Source organism: Dunckerocampus dactyliophorus, chromosome 16 (genome assembly GCF_027744805.1).
Source record: "Dunckerocampus dactyliophorus isolate RoL2022-P2 chromosome 16, RoL_Ddac_1.1, whole genome shotgun sequence".
NCBI lineage: Eukaryota > Metazoa > Chordata > Actinopteri > Syngnathiformes > Syngnathidae > Dunckerocampus > Dunckerocampus dactyliophorus.
The window spans coordinates 25,197,742-25,214,184 of record NC_072834.1 but is presented as its reverse complement, the minus strand read 5'-3'; the positions used below and the strand labels follow the sequence as shown (position 1 = coordinate 25,214,184).

At 45.1% G+C, this 16,443-nt stretch overlaps 1 protein-coding gene across 3 annotated transcripts in view; it reads left to right on the top strand.

The window, feature by feature from the left end:
- The window catches only part of LOC129168754 (gastrula zinc finger protein XlCGF8.2DB-like), a 120,788-nt gene that overhangs the window by 21,984 nt on the left and 82,361 nt on the right, over positions 1-16,443 (top strand). Inside the window, exon 3 of one of the 3 annotated variants that reach the window (XM_054754383.1) lies at positions 6,761-7,318. In XM_054754383.1, the coding sequence (XP_054610358.1) occupies positions 6,761-7,318 (558 nt within the window). Of the gene's footprint in view, positions 1-6,760; positions 11,067-16,443 lie in introns of those variants that run through there. The other 2 variants (XM_054754380.1, XM_054754382.1) reach the window with 2 other exon arrangements.

Sequence of the window (16,443 nt, the reverse complement as noted above, 5' to 3'; positions counted from 1 at the left end):
TGGCATACACTTGAGCTGCCGGTTGTTGGGCGTTGTGAAATGGCACTTACGTAATACCTACGGTGGCCGAGAAGTGCAAAACACGTGAACAAAAAGCAAACCAAATTAAAATGACACCACCCGGAAGGGAATTGCACTCCTGTTATAGCCTCATGAGAAAGCGTGGGAGAGCGCACGCTCCGCTAAAAGCTAAACTTTGAGACATTGGACTGTTTTCTAAGGCACAGTACTTGATGATCATGGAATGACACTTTATCAGTAACTGTGGAACACCCAGTAAAGGAAATCTTGGACTTTTTGTTGAATGATTTGATTCAGGCATACCTATCCAGAAATCCAGGGAGAGGAGCAGGTTAGAAATTCACAATGGGCCTCATTCACGAACATCTTCTTAAAAGTCTTCTTAAGAAGTGTACTTAAGAAGGCGTGGGTTGGAAACTGCGCCACATTCACGACACGTTCTTAAGTAGGGATAATCGTTGGCACTGGTGTTCTTAGGTTGATGAATGCCAACGGGGATGCACGTGCATGTGAGCCCTAATTTGCATAGGTCACCGCCTATTATTTCCTATATAAGGTCAAAAATGTGCCGTGCGCAACAGGCAGCTGGAGGTCAAGATGCCAAAGCGCAAGGGCAAGACTGAGGAGCAGCTGGACAACAAACGAAAGAAAAACTTCAATTGTACTGAAATAGAGGTGCTTTTACAAGGAGTGAGCGAACACAAGACCACCTTATTTTCACGTGTATCCACCGGTCATCAGGCCATCCAAAAAGAGTCGGCATGGAGCACCATTGCAGGAAACATAAATGCCGTTTCCACGGAGAAACGCACCACCACAGACGTTAAAAAGAAGTGGTTTGACTTAAAATCAGAGTAAAAAAAAAAGATTGCACTGCACCGGAGGGATCTGGAGGAAACGGGAGGGGGGCCATCAATCAGTGCAGGCCCCTCACAGGTGGATGAGAGAATCATTGCCATCATCGGGGAGACATCCGACACCCAGGCCCTGCATACGGATGTGGACTTTTTATTTTTCATATCTGATTGCGAAGCTGGTGAGTCACATTTTGCTATTTTAACATTGTAAATGCCTTTCAAAGTGATGCTGTCCTGTCTTTGTTACCAAACTTTGGGGCCTTTGTGGTTCTCTTATAATTCCACACTTCAAATTTAGACTTTTAATTCGTTTTTATTTATTTCTATCTTAACCCCTGTATCGCTTTCATTTGATTTCAGAGGACCTAGTAGGACAGAAAACACAGAAGAACAAATCCCGACTCAGGCCCGAACCCCGACACGAGCCAGGACTCCGACACAAGTGTCTGCTTCCTCCCGTCACCCCAGAATCATCTCTGATGCTGTACTGGACAATCAACAACAAATAGCACACTCACTTTCTCAAATTGCTACGACACTCCAAACCATTTTGGAAACTCTAGAAAATATCACGATGGAAAAATAAAGTCAAAATTCATAGTTTGTGTGTGACAATTTATTTTTTCTGTGGTTACATTTGATTGATTAGACGCTGCCTAATTAATACAGCAGCCCCGTGCTCTGGCTCAAGACGTGGCTGGGGGCTCATGTCGTTATCTGGGGGTGCTATGTGCGCAAGAGGCACACCACGTTTCACTGCGATGTTATGCAAGACGCAGCAGGCCATTATGATCCTGCACACCTGCAACAACAGAATCAATTATTTATCCAAGATTCAAGAGAGTTTTATTGTCATGTGCATAGTAAAACAGCAGTTATACCATGCAATGAAAATCTTATTCTGTTCATTCTCCCAAGAAAAGAAAGAAAACAAATGAAAGAATAAGAACATAAGAAACATAAACACATAAACATATATACCAATAAATTAAGCAACAACAACAGAAGAGACATTAATACAAGTAAATAATACAAATAAATAAATAAATAAAGTGCTATGAGTGTGTGCGTGTGTTGCGTGCGGCGTGTGCGAGTGCTTCGTTGAGGAGCCTGATGGCCTGTGGGTAAAAGCTGTTTGCCAGCCTTGTGGTCCTGGACTTCAAACTCCTGTAGCGTCTGCCTGACGGTAGGAGTGTGAATAATGAGTGTTGTGGATGTGTGCTGTCCTTGATGAGGTTGTGTGTTCTGCGTAGGACTCTAGATTTATAAATGTCTTGCAGTGAGGGGAGGGCTGCCCCAACAATGTTCTGTGAGGTCTTGATCACCCGCTGGAGTGCCTTCCTATCACGTGTTGTACAGTTACCGTACCAAACAGTGATGGAGGCGGTAAGGACACTTTCGATGGTGCATCTGTAGAAGCAACTCAGGATTGTGGTGGGCATGCCAAGTTTCCTCAGTCTTCTCAGGAAGTACAGTCTCCTTTGGGACTTCTTCATAATTTGTTGGGTGTTGTGAGACCAGGTGAGGTCCTCGCTGATGTGTGAACTTGAAGGTTTTCACCCTCTCCACCTCAGTCTCATCAATAAACAGGGGTCTATGCGGCTCCTTTTCCCTTGTTCTTGGGTCAATGATCATCTCTTTAGTCTTATCTGTATTGAGAAGGAAATTGTTATCACGACACCAAGCTATGAGGTCCGCCACCTCTCTTCTGTATGATGTTTCAACACCACCAGTGATCAGTCCGATGACTGTAGTGTCATCCGCAAATTTAATGATGCTGGTGTTGTTCTGGGAGGCCACGCAATCGTAGGTGAAGAGCGTGTAGAGGAGTGGACTCAGCACACACCCCTGTGGGGTCCCAGTGCTCACAATTCTTGAGCTGGATGTGCGATTGTGGACTCTGACTGACTGGGGCCTGCCTGTGAGAAAGTTAAACACCCAGTTACAGAGGGAGGGAGACAGGCCAAGTGTGAGGAGCTTATTTGTGAGTTTGTGGGGGCAGACTGTATTAAAAGCAGAGCTATAGTCTATAAATAGCATTCTGACGTATGTGTCCTGGCCCTGTAGGTTAGAAAGGGCTGTGTGGATGGCAGTGTTGACTGCATCATCCGTGGACCGGTTCTGGCGATATGCAAACTGTAGAGGGTCCACAGTTGCCGCCGGGATGCTCTTTTTGATGTGGGTCATGACTATTCTTTCAAAGCACTTCATAACAATAGGAGTGAGTGCTATAGGGCGATAGTCATTCAAGCAGGTCACGTTGCTCTTCTTGGGTACGGGCACTATGGTGGTGGACTTAAAGCATGTCGGTACAGATGCTTGTGCAAGCGACAGGTTAAATATGTCAGCCAGCACATCAGCTAGCTCTGATGAGCAAACCCGAAGTGCACGTCCTGGGATGTTGTCTGGCCCTGCTGCTTTTCGTGGGTTTGTTTTGTTTAGAACCCTGCGCACATCAGCTGATGTCACCATGAGAGGTGAGTCCTGTGTGCTCCCCAGGTTCAGCCACCCTCTCTGCTCATCAGGAGTTTGGGTGTCAAAGCGGGCATAGAACTCGTTCAGCTCATCTGGAAGTGTGGTTTGGCTGGACGTGGCTACGCTACTCTGCTGTCGATAGTCTGTGATGTGCTGGAGCCCCGCCCACATGCGCCGAGGGTCTGAGGTGGAATAGTAGCCCTCCAGCTTCTGTCTGTACTGTCTTTTGGCCTCCCGTATGGACCTCCTCAGGTCATATCTGGCCTTTTTGTAGTCATCAGCGGTGCCCATGACAAATGCAGTCGAACGAGCACGTAGCTTAGCCCTTACATCACAGTTCATCCACTCTTTTTGGTTAGGGTATTTTCTGTAATACTTGGTGGTGGTAACAGTCTCTATACATGTGCTAATGTAGCCAGTAACAGCAGAAGCATATTCATCCAAATCAACAGTACAATCTTCCCTCCCCGCTGCAGTTTTAAACACATCCCAGTTTGTGCAGCCAAAGCAGTCCTGAAGTACTTGATCAGTTTCTTCATTCCACACTTTAACTGCTGTACGTACAGGGGGAGCTTTTTTAAGAAGTCGTCTGTATGTTTGATAAAGGAATATAGAGATGTGGTCAGCCTTTCCAAAGTGGGGTCTTGGAACAGCCTTCAAAGCACCTTTCATGTTGCTGTAGACTTGGTCCAGGATGTTATTTTCCCTTGTGGGAAAGCTCACATGCTGGTAATATTTGGGGAGGACAGTCCTGAGGTTACAGTGGTTGAAATCGCCAGATATAATAAATACAGCGTCTGGGTGTTTGGTCTCGTGTTTATCAATGATGTCATGCAGGAGGCCTAGTGCATTAGCAGTGTTAGCTCGTGGTGGGATGTAAACAGCAGTTAAATACACAGCGCTAAACTCACGAGGCAAATAAAAAGGTCTGCATTTCACCATCAGCAGCTCAATGTCCTGCGAGCAGTGCTTTTCCATCGTCTGTACGTCTGTGCACCACCGTTTGTTTACGTAAACACAGACGCCGCCACCTCTGTGTTTACCAGACGCTAAAGTCCGATCTCCCCGGTAAGCAGCAAATGATTCCAACTGGATCGGCGAGTCCGGTATATCCTCCGTCAGCCAGGTTTCTGTGAAGGTGAGGACACAGCATTCCCTGATCTCACGTTGAGCTGTAATCCTTGCTCGTAGTTCGTCCATCTTGTTTTCAAGAGAGCGGACGTTGGCTAGCAGCAGGCTTGGTAGCGGTGGCCTCGTCGCTCTAGCTTTTAGCCTAGCATGCAGGCCGGCTCGCTTGCCTCGTTTACGCCTCGGATGCTTTGCTCGCCGGGTATTCAGCTCACCAGGTCCGCAGGCTGCTGCGTTCTCCCGGCGCAGAAGAAAGGCAAAGTCTGAGAGGCTAAATGAAAGTTCATGGTGAACCCTGCCGATGTTCAAAAGTGTCTCTCTGTTGTAATGTACTGCGTGAGTGTGTTGAATGTCCAAAATGAACAATAAAATAGCAAAAAATAGAAAAACACGGGAGAGTGTCACAGAGACGTCTGCCACGGAGGGCGCCATCTTTGATCTTTTTTGATCCAGTTGACCAAATAAAACATATTTGCAATTGAGAATTCCTGGATTAATGAGAGCCTTCACAAACAAAGAATCAGAATGTTTTCCTCTTATTTTTTTGCCATTCCAAAGCATAAATAAGCTAAAACCTAATATTAAATACTACAAAACCTACCTTTTCTGGTTTGTAGAGCAGCCTTCCACCTGCAGTGTCCAAACACATCCAGCGTCCCTTGTATGTACTGTATGTATGTATGTATGTACTTTATTTATCCCACAGCGGGGAAATTTACTTGTTACAGCAGCAAGCAAGCAAGACAAGTAAAGAGAACAGTGTAAAGAAAGCATAGTGTCTACAACATGGTTCAGGTGGTGCAGGTGTTGTAGAGCCTGACAGCGGTCGGTATGAAGGACCTGCGGAACCTCTCCTTCTTACACCGTGGGTGTAACAGTCTGCTGCTGAAGGAGCTGCTAAGGGAACCCACAGTGTCATGTAGCGGGTGAGAGGTGTTGTCCATGATGGATGTCAGCTTAGCCAACATCCTTCTCTCCCCCACTTCCTCCACGGAGTCCAGAGGACCGTCCAGGACAGAGCTAGCTCGCCTGATCAGTCTATTTATCCTGCTCCTGTCCCTGTCCGTGCTGCCCCCTCTCCAGCAGCCCACAGCATAGAAGATGGCTGAGGCCACCACAGAGTCACAGAGTTGAGTATACTGATGGTGCGCTCCACGCAGGAGCTTGTACGTGTGTGCTTTAGGTTGTACATTTGTTCTTGTGGGGTCTGCGGATTATTCAATTTAAATAGGACTTCATTGGCAGAAAATATTTACATATTCTAATTGTGAAATTCCTTTTTTTTTTTTTGGATGAATTGGGATTTGAATATATATTTATCAATGGAGTATATTTTAGTTGTTTTGATGATAAATAATTGTTGGGATATTTTATTTGCACTACATTTTTTGGGATCAGGTTGCAAAATCCATCATGAGGGCGATTTGCGCATTGAAAGTGCAAGCTGTATTTGTCCTCCTGAGTGTTAGTGAAATTTGTTCTTAGATCTAAGAACTGTGAGTTGAGAACACATTTCGTGAACGCCAAAAATCTTCGGAAGAAGGCTTCATGAATGAAGCCCAATGTATTTATGACACGTTGTAAAATAGTTGCCCCCCTATTTATGTATTTTCCATCCATCCATTTTCTATACCGCTTCATCCTCATCAGGGTCGCGGGGGCATGCTGGAGCCTATCCCAGCTGACTTCGGGCGACAGGCGGGGTACACCCTGGACTGGTCGCCAGCCAATCGCAGGGCACATATAGACAAACAATCATTCACACTCACATTCATACCTATGGACAATTTAGAGTCGCCAATTAACCTAACATGCATGATTTTGGAATGTGGGAGGAAGCCGGAGTGCCCGGAGAAAACCCACGCGCACACGGGGAGAACATGCAAACTCCACACAGAAATGCCCAGGGGAGAATCGAACCCAGGTCTTCCCGATCTCCAGGCTGTTCCTGTATTGACCAACGTGCTAACCACTAGACCACCGTGCGGTATGTATTTTCTAACCAATACAAATGACTGTTACCACTATGGTTCATAATCCTGCATGTGCAAGTTCAGTTCACCTGTTCAGCCTACGGTCAGCAGGTGGCGCACTATTACCGCCGTACAAATGAGACTAGGGAACCATAACCACACCACTGAAGAGTAGACGTGATCAAGCCGTCGGCGTCCAAGAGTTTAAGTTTTAGCGGAGCGTGCTCGCTCCCATGACGTGCGTGCAGCTTTTTTTATTACAGTGCACAAACAGCTTCCACAATAATTCCTCTTTGTGTCCTGCAGACATCCAGCAGTTGACTGGTCGTCAAGGAGACCGTCCCCCTCAGCCACAGGGTGGGAGCTCCACTTGGGAGCAGGAGGAGACACATCCTATTAAAGAGGAGGAGGAGCCACAGCCCCCTCTTAGTAAAGAGGAAGGAATGGAGCCCCACATTAAAGAGGAAGAGGAGGAGAAGCCACAGCCCCCCGATGTTAAAGAGGAAGAGGAAGAACTCTCGATCACTCAGGAGGGAGAGCATCTTCCAGGGCCAGAGGAGGCTGATCTCGCCAGGTTGCCACTGACTGGTGTCCCTGCAGTGACTAAAGACCATGAAGACAAACCACCTGAGCTCTCACAGCTTCATCATCATCCAAGTGAGGAGATGAGCGAGGCGGAGCCTTCATGCAGCAGCTCACTGCAACACATGACAACAGAAGCTGATGGAGACCACTGTGGAGGATCACAAGCAGACAACCTCTTTGCTCCACTGTCAGATTTTGACGACACAACGTCACACTCTCCTGAAGGTGAAGACAGCGACTACAACCAAGAATCTCTGAGCAGCGATACAGACTGTGAAGGTGATATGATGACTTACACTGGCAACAAACACTCTGAAAGCTCTAAAAAGACAACAGCTAAACTTTTGAACTGCTCAGTTTGTCATAAAAGATTTTCTTGTAAGAGTCATTTGGCTCAACACATGAGAACACACACAGGAGAAAAACCTTACAATTGCTCACACTGTGGTAAACGCTTCACTTTAAAGACAAACATGAGAAGACACATGATAACACACACGGGAGAAAAACCTTTCAGTTGCTCAGACTGCGGTACAAGCTTCACTCACAAGACATGCATGCAATCACACATGAGAACACACACAGGAGAAAAACCTTTCAGTTGCTCAGACTGCGGTAAACGCTTCGCTGTAAAGACAAACATGAGAACACACATGAGAACACACACGGGAGAAAAACCTTACAATTGCTCACACTGCGGTAAAGGCTTCACTCAAAAGACAAGCATGCAAATACACATGAGAACACACACAGGAGAAAAACCTTTCAGTTGCTCAGACTGCGGTAAACGCTTCGCTGTCAAGACAAACATGAGAAAACACATGAGAACACACACAGAAGAAAAACTTTACAATTGCTCTCACTGCGGTAAAGGCTTCACTCAAAAGTCAGACATGCAAAGACACATGAAAACACACACGGGAGAAAAACCTTTCAGTTGCTCAGACTGTGGTAAAGGCTTCACTGTGAAGACACACATGCAATTACACATGATAATACACACAGGAGAAATACCTTTCAGTTGCTCAGACTGAGGTAAAGGCTTCACTGTTAAGACAAATGTACTGTACAATTACACATGAGAACACAAACAGGAGGAAACACCTTTCAGTTGCTCATTTAAGGTCACATTTAAGGCACAGGTGAAATCACACGTGAGGACACACAGGAGAAAAACGGTTTAGTTGCGGTGACGCATTTTCTTTGAAGTCCAATTTGAAAAGACACATGCAGATTCACTGACGGTCGACTGTTTGACTCGCCTGACTTCCATGCAGCCACTGTGTTGTAATATTCTTTGCACGTGTCTTTGTTCAGTAAATCCATGTGGTTTTTATGAAGGTGTAAAAGAAAGACACGGTCACTGCAGTGGTTTCATTTGTAGTTAAAGGTGTTTTATTTGACTGGATGCTGTCATCACTCAATGCTGAAACTAATGAAGTCACTTCCTGTTCCATTACTGGAAAGTAGTGATTGCAAAACACAAGGAAACTGGTGCTTCACTGGAAGGTGGGTCTGTTGTTGAAATAAAACACCAAACTGCCACTCATCACATAGGAATCTCTGGCTCTGTCTACACTGGACACATTTTTTTCCATTCATTGAATGCCAAATAACATTTCGCTGAGGCCCCGGTTGGTCAGGGGCGGCCCTGTTTGCTGGATTCTGTGGATTTGAACAAGTTTGAGCACTGGAATTGCAATCAGTGAGATTTGAGTGCATTGCCAATGAAGGTGATTGAACCCAAATATAGTGTGGAGGTCTGTGGTTGACTTTACCCAATATTAAACATCACATCACAGTATGCTGCCCTCTGGTGGTAGCTGACGGTGAACTTGTACTCATTCAGCTTGACTTTAGTGAATTATATTCACTGGACGTTCACTTGATATCAGGCACTTTCCTTATATTGTCAGACACTGAAATGATTGTCACTTCCTGTCACGGATAACCTGCGGTGCTGAAACGTGGCCCGTGTCGCCCCCTTGTGGTCTTCTTGTTGACTGCAAGGGACATCATCCACTATGGTGAATAATAAATAGTAATAATAAACAGCTTATATACAAAATATTGATTCCAAATTAAGTGTATTGACGAATAAACAGCAAATGCCGAACAGATGTGCAACGTTACAGACTTAACATTTAACATGAAGGACAATTTAACAAGCAAGCACGACTCCAATCTGTAATATAATTGGATATAACTTGATGAATGCATGCAGGGAATTTGAACCAGCTTCCTTTGGCTTCCTTTCAGCATTCACACAATAACAAGGAAAAACCGCCACTAATGAAAAGGTTTGCCACAACGTGCCAACACTGCCATCGGCCTTTGGAGGACTTCCGTCTGTAGTATTCTGATATACCACGTGATGAATGCACACGGGATTTCAACTGTACGAGCCATTTAATTATAATGTGTAGTTTTTGTTATTTATGCAAGATGCATACTTGAAATATTGTTTGAAGTTTACAATGGTATTTATTTTCATTCAAGTGTTAAAATAATTACATTGATTAAAGGCTCCATTCAGGTGTGCGGCCATGTACAGTGTATGTTGGGGGAGGTGCTGTGAGCAAAGAAGTGGAAGCTTGAGACTGCTGTGGAGCCACATGGTTTTTTTTTTTGGTGCAACGAACAATTTGTCTACATCCTGACACTCTGGAATAAAACATTTTAATTTCTGCAACTATATGGACTTTGTGTGGATTACACCTTGATTGGACACGAGTAAGCCAGGACTTCACACTGAGGCGTCACTCTGCACTTACAATAGTAAAAAAAAACATCTCCTCATGGTACGCACTTTATTTGGAACACCTGGACTTTGGAAGAGGACTTCGCTCAGGAGAAGTGGGGGCTCCTCATCAACGCAAGTAAGTGCTTCAAGTGGAAATGCATATTGTTATGCTTATTGCTTATTATTATATCGACCCGGTAACGACTTTAAAGACCTGTGAATATTTCTCTTTGTGGTGCGACTGTGATGGATTGGAACACTTTGCTGTGTCAAGCTAACTGCAGCTAGCAAGTGGAAAAGGCTTCTAAATCATGGAGGATGATAAAGATTCAGCCACAGTGGAAAGGCGGCCGGTGAAACCCACAGTCAAGGCAATGGAGGATGCATTACAAAGAAAAATAGGTGCAAGGACGTCTACGTTGGCTCAACTGACAAGAAAAAAGAACACGTTGCTTCATTTAATGGATGATGATGGAAATTTGGAGTTGATAAAAACCAAGCTGAGTGCCAATTTTAACAAGCTCTTTGATGAATTTTGTGAGCTGAACATTTCTGTGAAGGAAATATTTCAGCAGCTTGGATCTGACGATGCTATGAATAATGATCAACAGAATTAGTTTAAACCAAAGGCAGATTCATTCAAAGACTTCATTAACCATGTTGCTGGTTGGATGGAAGATGTTTACAAACGTATGGAGGAAGCAAGGAAAGTAAATGAAAATGTTCACCCTTCAGACAGCATATCAGAAGCATCATCTAAAAGGTCAAAAGGATCGAAAAGTCGTGGTGGTTCTTCCACATCCTCTTCAACTTCAGTACGTCTAACAGCAGAATTGGAATAGGCTGCACTTTCAGCAAAGGCAACAGCTCTCAAGAAAAGGCAAGCTTTAGAGGAACAAGAGAATAAGCTTAAAGCCAAGAGGGAGGAGCTTGAGATTCAGATTGCTTTGGCAGCTACAGAAGCTAAACTCAAGGTTTTACAGATGTTTGAGGATTCAAGATACAAGAGAGTTTTATTGTCATGTGCATAGTAAAACAGCAGTTATACCATGCAATGAAAATCTTATTCTGTTCATTCTCCCAAGAAAAGAAATAAAACAAATGAAAGAATAAGAACATAAGAAACATAAACACATAAACATATATACCAATAAATTAAGCAACAACAACAGAAGAGACATTAATACAAGCAAATAATACAAACAAATAAATAAATAAATAAAGTGCTATGAGTGTGTGCGTGCGGCGTGTGCGAGTGCTTCGTTGAGGAGCCTGATGGCCTGTGGGTAAAAGCTGTTTGCCAGCCTTGTGGTCCTGGACTTCAAACTCCTGTAGCGTCTGCCTAATGGTAGGAGTGTGAATAATGAGTGTTGTGGATGTGTGCTGTCCTTGATGAGGTTGTGTGTTCTGCGTAGGACTCTAGATTTATAAATGTCTTGCAGTGAGGGGAGGGCTGCCCCAACAATGTTCTGTGAGGTCTTGATCACCCGCTGGAGTGCCTTCCTGTCACGTGTTGTACAGTTACCGTACCAAACAGTGATGGAGGCGGTAAGGACACTTTCGATAGTGCATCTGTAGAAGCAACTCAGGATTGTGGTGGACATGCCAAATTTCCTCAGTCTTCTCAGGAAGTACAGTCTCCTTTGGGACTTCTTCATAATTTGTTGGGTGTTGTGAGACCAGGTGAGGTCCTCGCTGATGTGTGTGCCAAGGAACTTGAAGGTTTTCACCCTCTCCACCTCAGTCTCATCAATAAACAGGGGTCTATGTGGCTCCTTTTCCCTTGTTCTTGGGTCGATGATCATCTCTTTAGTCTTATCTGTATTGAGAAGGAGATTGTTATCACGACACCAAGCTATGAAGTCCGCCACCTCTCTTCTGTATGATGTTCCAACACCACCAGTGATCAGTCCGATGACTGTAGTGTCATCCGCAAATTTAATGATGCTGGTGTTGTTCTGGGAGGCCACGCAATCGTAGGTGAAGAGCGTGTAGAGGAGCGGACTCAGCACACACCCCTGTGGGGTCCCAGTGCTCACAATTCTTGAGCTGGATGTACGATTGTGGACTCTGACTGACTGGGGCCTGCCTGTTAGAAAGTTAAACACCCAGTTACAGAGGGAGGGTGACAGGCCAAGTGTGAGAAGCTTATTTGTGAGTTTGTGGGGGCTGACTGTGTTAAATGCAGAGCTATAGTCTATAAATAGCATTCTGACGTATGTGTCCTGGCCCTGTAGGTGAGAAAGGGCTGTGTGGATGGCAGTGTTGACTGCATCATCCGTGGACCGGTTCTGGCGATATGCAAACTGTAGAGGGTCCACAGTTGCCGCCGGGATGCTCTTTTTGATGTGGGTCATGACTATTCTTTCAAAGCACTTCATAACAATAGGAGTGAGTGCTATAGGGCGATAGTCATTCAAGCAGGTCACGTTGCTCTTCTTGGGTACGGGCACTATGGTGGTGGACTTAAAGCAGGTCGGTACAGATGCTTGTGCAAGCGACAGGTTAAATATGTCAGCAAGCACATCAGCTAGCTCTGATGAGCAAACCCGAAGTGCACGTCCTGAGATGTTGTCTGGGCCTGCTGCTTTTCGTGGGTTTGTTTTGTTTAGAACCCTGCGCACATCAGCTGATGTCACCATGAGAGGTGAGTCCTGTGTGCTCCCCAAGTCCAGCCACCCTCTCTGCTCATCAGGAGTTTGGGTGTCAAAGCGGGCATAGAACTCGTTCAGCTCATCTGGAAGTGTGGTTTGGCTGGACGTGGCTACGCTACTCTGCTGTCGATAGTCTGTGATGTGCTGGAGCCCCACCCACATGCGCTGAGGGTCTGAGGTGGAATAGTAGCCCTCCAGCTTCTGTCTGTACTGTCTTTTGGCCTCCCGTATGGACCTCCTCAGGTCATATCTGGCCTTTTTGTAGTCATCAGCGATGCCCATGACAAATGCAGTCGAACGAGCACGTAGCTTAGCCCTTACATCACAGTTCATCCACTGTTTTTGGTTAGGGTATTTTCTGTAATACTTGGTGGTGGTAACAGTCTCTATGCATGTACTAATGTAGCCAGTAACAGCAGAAGCATATTCATCCAAATCAACAGTACAATCTTCCCTCCCCGCTGCAGTTTTAAACACATCCCAGTTTGTGCAGCCAAAGCAGTCCTGAAGTACTTGATCAGTTTCTTCATTCCACACTTTAACTGCTGTACGTACAGGGGGAGCTTTTTTAAGAAGTTGTCTGTATGTTGGATAAAGGAATATAGAGATGTGGTCAGCCTTTCCAAAGTGGGGTCTTGGAACAGCCTTCAAAGCACCTTTCATGTTGCTGTAGACTTGGTCCAGGATGTTATTTTCCCTTGTGGGAAAGCTCAAATGCTGGTAATATTTGGGGAGGACAGTCCTGAGGTTACAGTGGTTGAAATCGCCAGATATAATAAATACAGCGTCTGGGTGTTTGGTCTCGTGTTTATCAATGATGTCATGCAGGAGGCCTAGTGCATTAGCGGTGTTAGCTCGTGGTGGGATGTAAACAGCAGTTAAATACACAGCGCTAAACTCACGAGGCAAATAAAAAGGTCTGCATTTCACCATCAGCAGCTCAATGTCCTGCGAGCAGTGCTTTTCCATCGTCTGTACGTCTGTGCACCACCGTTTGTTTACGTAAACACAGACGCCGCCACCTCTGTGTTTACCAGACGCTAAAGTCCGATCTCCCCGGTAAGCAGCAAATGATTCCAACTGGATCGGCGAGTCCGGTATATCCTCCGTCAGCCAGGTTTCTGTGAAGGTGAGGACACAGCATTCCCTGATCTCACGTTGAGCTGTAATCCTTGCTCGTAGTTCGTCCATCTTGTTTTCAAGAGAGCGGACGTTGGCTAGCAGCAGGCTTGGTAGCGGTGGCCTCGTCGCTCTAGCTTTTAGCCTAGCATGCAGGCCGGCTCGCTTGCCTCGTTTACGCCTTGGATGCTTTGCTCGCCGGGTATTCAGCTCACCGGGTCCGCAGGCTGCTGCGTTCTCCCGGCGCAGAAGAAAGGCAAAGTCTGAGAGGCTAAATGAAAGTTCATGGTGAACCCTGCCGATGTTCAAAAGTGTCTCTCTGTTGTAATGTACTGCGTGAGTGTGTTGAATGTCCAAAATGAACAATAAAATAGCAAAAAATAGAAAAACACGGGAGAGTGTCACAGAGACGTCTGCCACGGAGGGCGCCATCTTTGATCTCTTTGATCTGATTATTAGACCTCTAGTCTAGACCTCCCAAAGATTTAGAGATCTAGTAAAGACCTCCCAAAAGGAAAACCTCCTAGATCCACAAGAAAATCAGCCAACTGTGAAAGGCAAAATTTACGAATCAAACAGCCATGGAGTAACCACTCAGCAACAACAAAATAAAAGTAACACAAGGCCATGCCCTGGTACTGCTGCACAAGTACCAGCACGTGGTAACAATGACCATAGTTCCTCTTCAGGCAGCTCAGCAGGCCCGGAAGCTTTGTTGAATATAATGCAACGCCAAAATGACATTACAGAATTCCTGGTAAAGCAACAAAGACTTTCTACTCTACCGCCACAACACGTTCCCATCTTCAAAGGAGATCCATTGGACTACGGACTTTTTATAAGAGCATTTGAACATGGTGTGGAGAGCAAAACTGAAAGCAATAAGGATCGTTTATATTTCATGGAACAATACACCAGTGGATAGCCTCGGGAGTTAATACGAAGTTGTCTACACATGGATCCAGACAAGGGCTACAGTGAAGCAAAGGCGCTTTTAAAAGAACATTATGGAAATGAATATAGGATCTCTGTAGCATATATAAACAAAGCTTTGAGTTGGCCTACAATCAAGGCAGAGGATGGTGAGGCTCTCAGTGCACTTGCTCTCTTCCTCACCAGCTGTACCAATGCAATGTCAGACATGGAGTACTGTGTATATGGAGGAGTTGGATCATGTTTCTAACATGCGTGGCATTGTTAATAAGCTTCCATATAAGCTGAGGGAGAGGTGGAGGAGTGTTGCTTATTAAATCCAGGAGAAACTATCTAAAAGACCCAAGTTTAAAGACCATGTAAAGTTTGTCAATACACAAGCTAAAGTTGCACAACATCCTTTGTTTGGAGATATAAAGGACAACAGCAAAGGTCAAGTGAAGACTCCTCACAACCTCACAACAGAAAGAAAGAATTTTAAAACAATTTTTACCACAACAGCGACACCAGTGAGCAACCCACCAAGTACCAGTACAGACTTAAAGTCAAGTAAAAGGAGTTCTCATGGTCCTGCCCACGCTTACACCAAGCCATGTCTCTTTTGTCAAAGTCAACACAGTATGATGGAATGTAACAAACTGAAAAAGGCTCTGCACAAAGGGAAGATAAACTTCCTTCGTGGGAAAGGACTGTGCTTCAGCTGTTTGAAACAAGGACACATGAGCAAGTTCTGTGTAGACAAAGTAAACTGTGAAGTCTGCACAATGACTCATCACACTGTGTTGCACATTGGGCGCAAAGACTACACCAAAGGAAGGATCATCCGACGAAGGAGAGAAGCAGTCAGTGATCAGTGGATTTGTAGATACAACAAACAAGATATGTTCTGGCACTGGGGCTGGAGAAACGGACAGTATTCTTGCCATCGTTCCAGTCCGAGTAAAAGCAAAGAATGGCAGCAAAGTTATAAATTCATATGCCTTGGATGTCTTGGATCCAGGCAGCACTGCAACCTTTTGCACCGAAAGGCTGATGAATGACCTCAACCTGAATGGGAAGAAGATCAACATTTTATTAACCACTATGGGAGAACAAAAACAAAACTATGGGAGAACAAAAGACTGTTCCAATTTATGCCGTCAAAACTGCACTGGGATGGACAGTTAATGGACCATTGAGGGAAGGCAACTGTGGAATAATTGGAGATGTAATATCTGTTACATCAAACAGAATAACTGTGGCCAAACTGGATGAGTTATGGAACCAACCGTTCAAGTATGACTTCCCTGAAGGTAGCCAAGATGAGCAGATGGAAATGTCCCAAGAAGACCTCCAATTCATGGAAAGTGTGTCACAGTCTACCAGATTGAAACGGGGACATTATTGTGTTGGTTTGCCACTAAAATGCTATCGCAGAACAGCGAGCATTGAACTTGAAGAAAAGACTCCTCAAGAATTCCATCTTTCAAGCAGAGTACATCACCTTTTATGAGCGATATGATCACCAAAGGCAAAGGTTGCTGAAGAAGACTTTAATAGTAACGATGGAAAGGTTTGGTATATTCCACACCATGGTGTGTATCATCCCAAAATACACAAGCTTCGTGTTGTATTTGACTGTGGTGCCTATTATCTAGGGACTTCTTTGAATGCACAGCTTCTCCAGGGGCCAGACCTCACAAGTACCTTGATTGGCGTCATCACAAGATTTCGCCAGGAACCGGTGGCTATAATGGCAGATGTGGAAGCCATGTTCCACCAAGTAAGAGTACCACCTGAAGATGCTGACCTACTTAGGTTTTTATGGTGGCCTGAGGGAGACATCAGCAAAATACTAATGGAATACAAGAAGGTTGTCCACCTGTTTGGTGCTACTTCATCACCAAGCTGCGCTAGCTACGCTCTCAGAAGATGCGCTGAAGACAACAGGAACCTGTTTGATGCTTCAGTAGTCA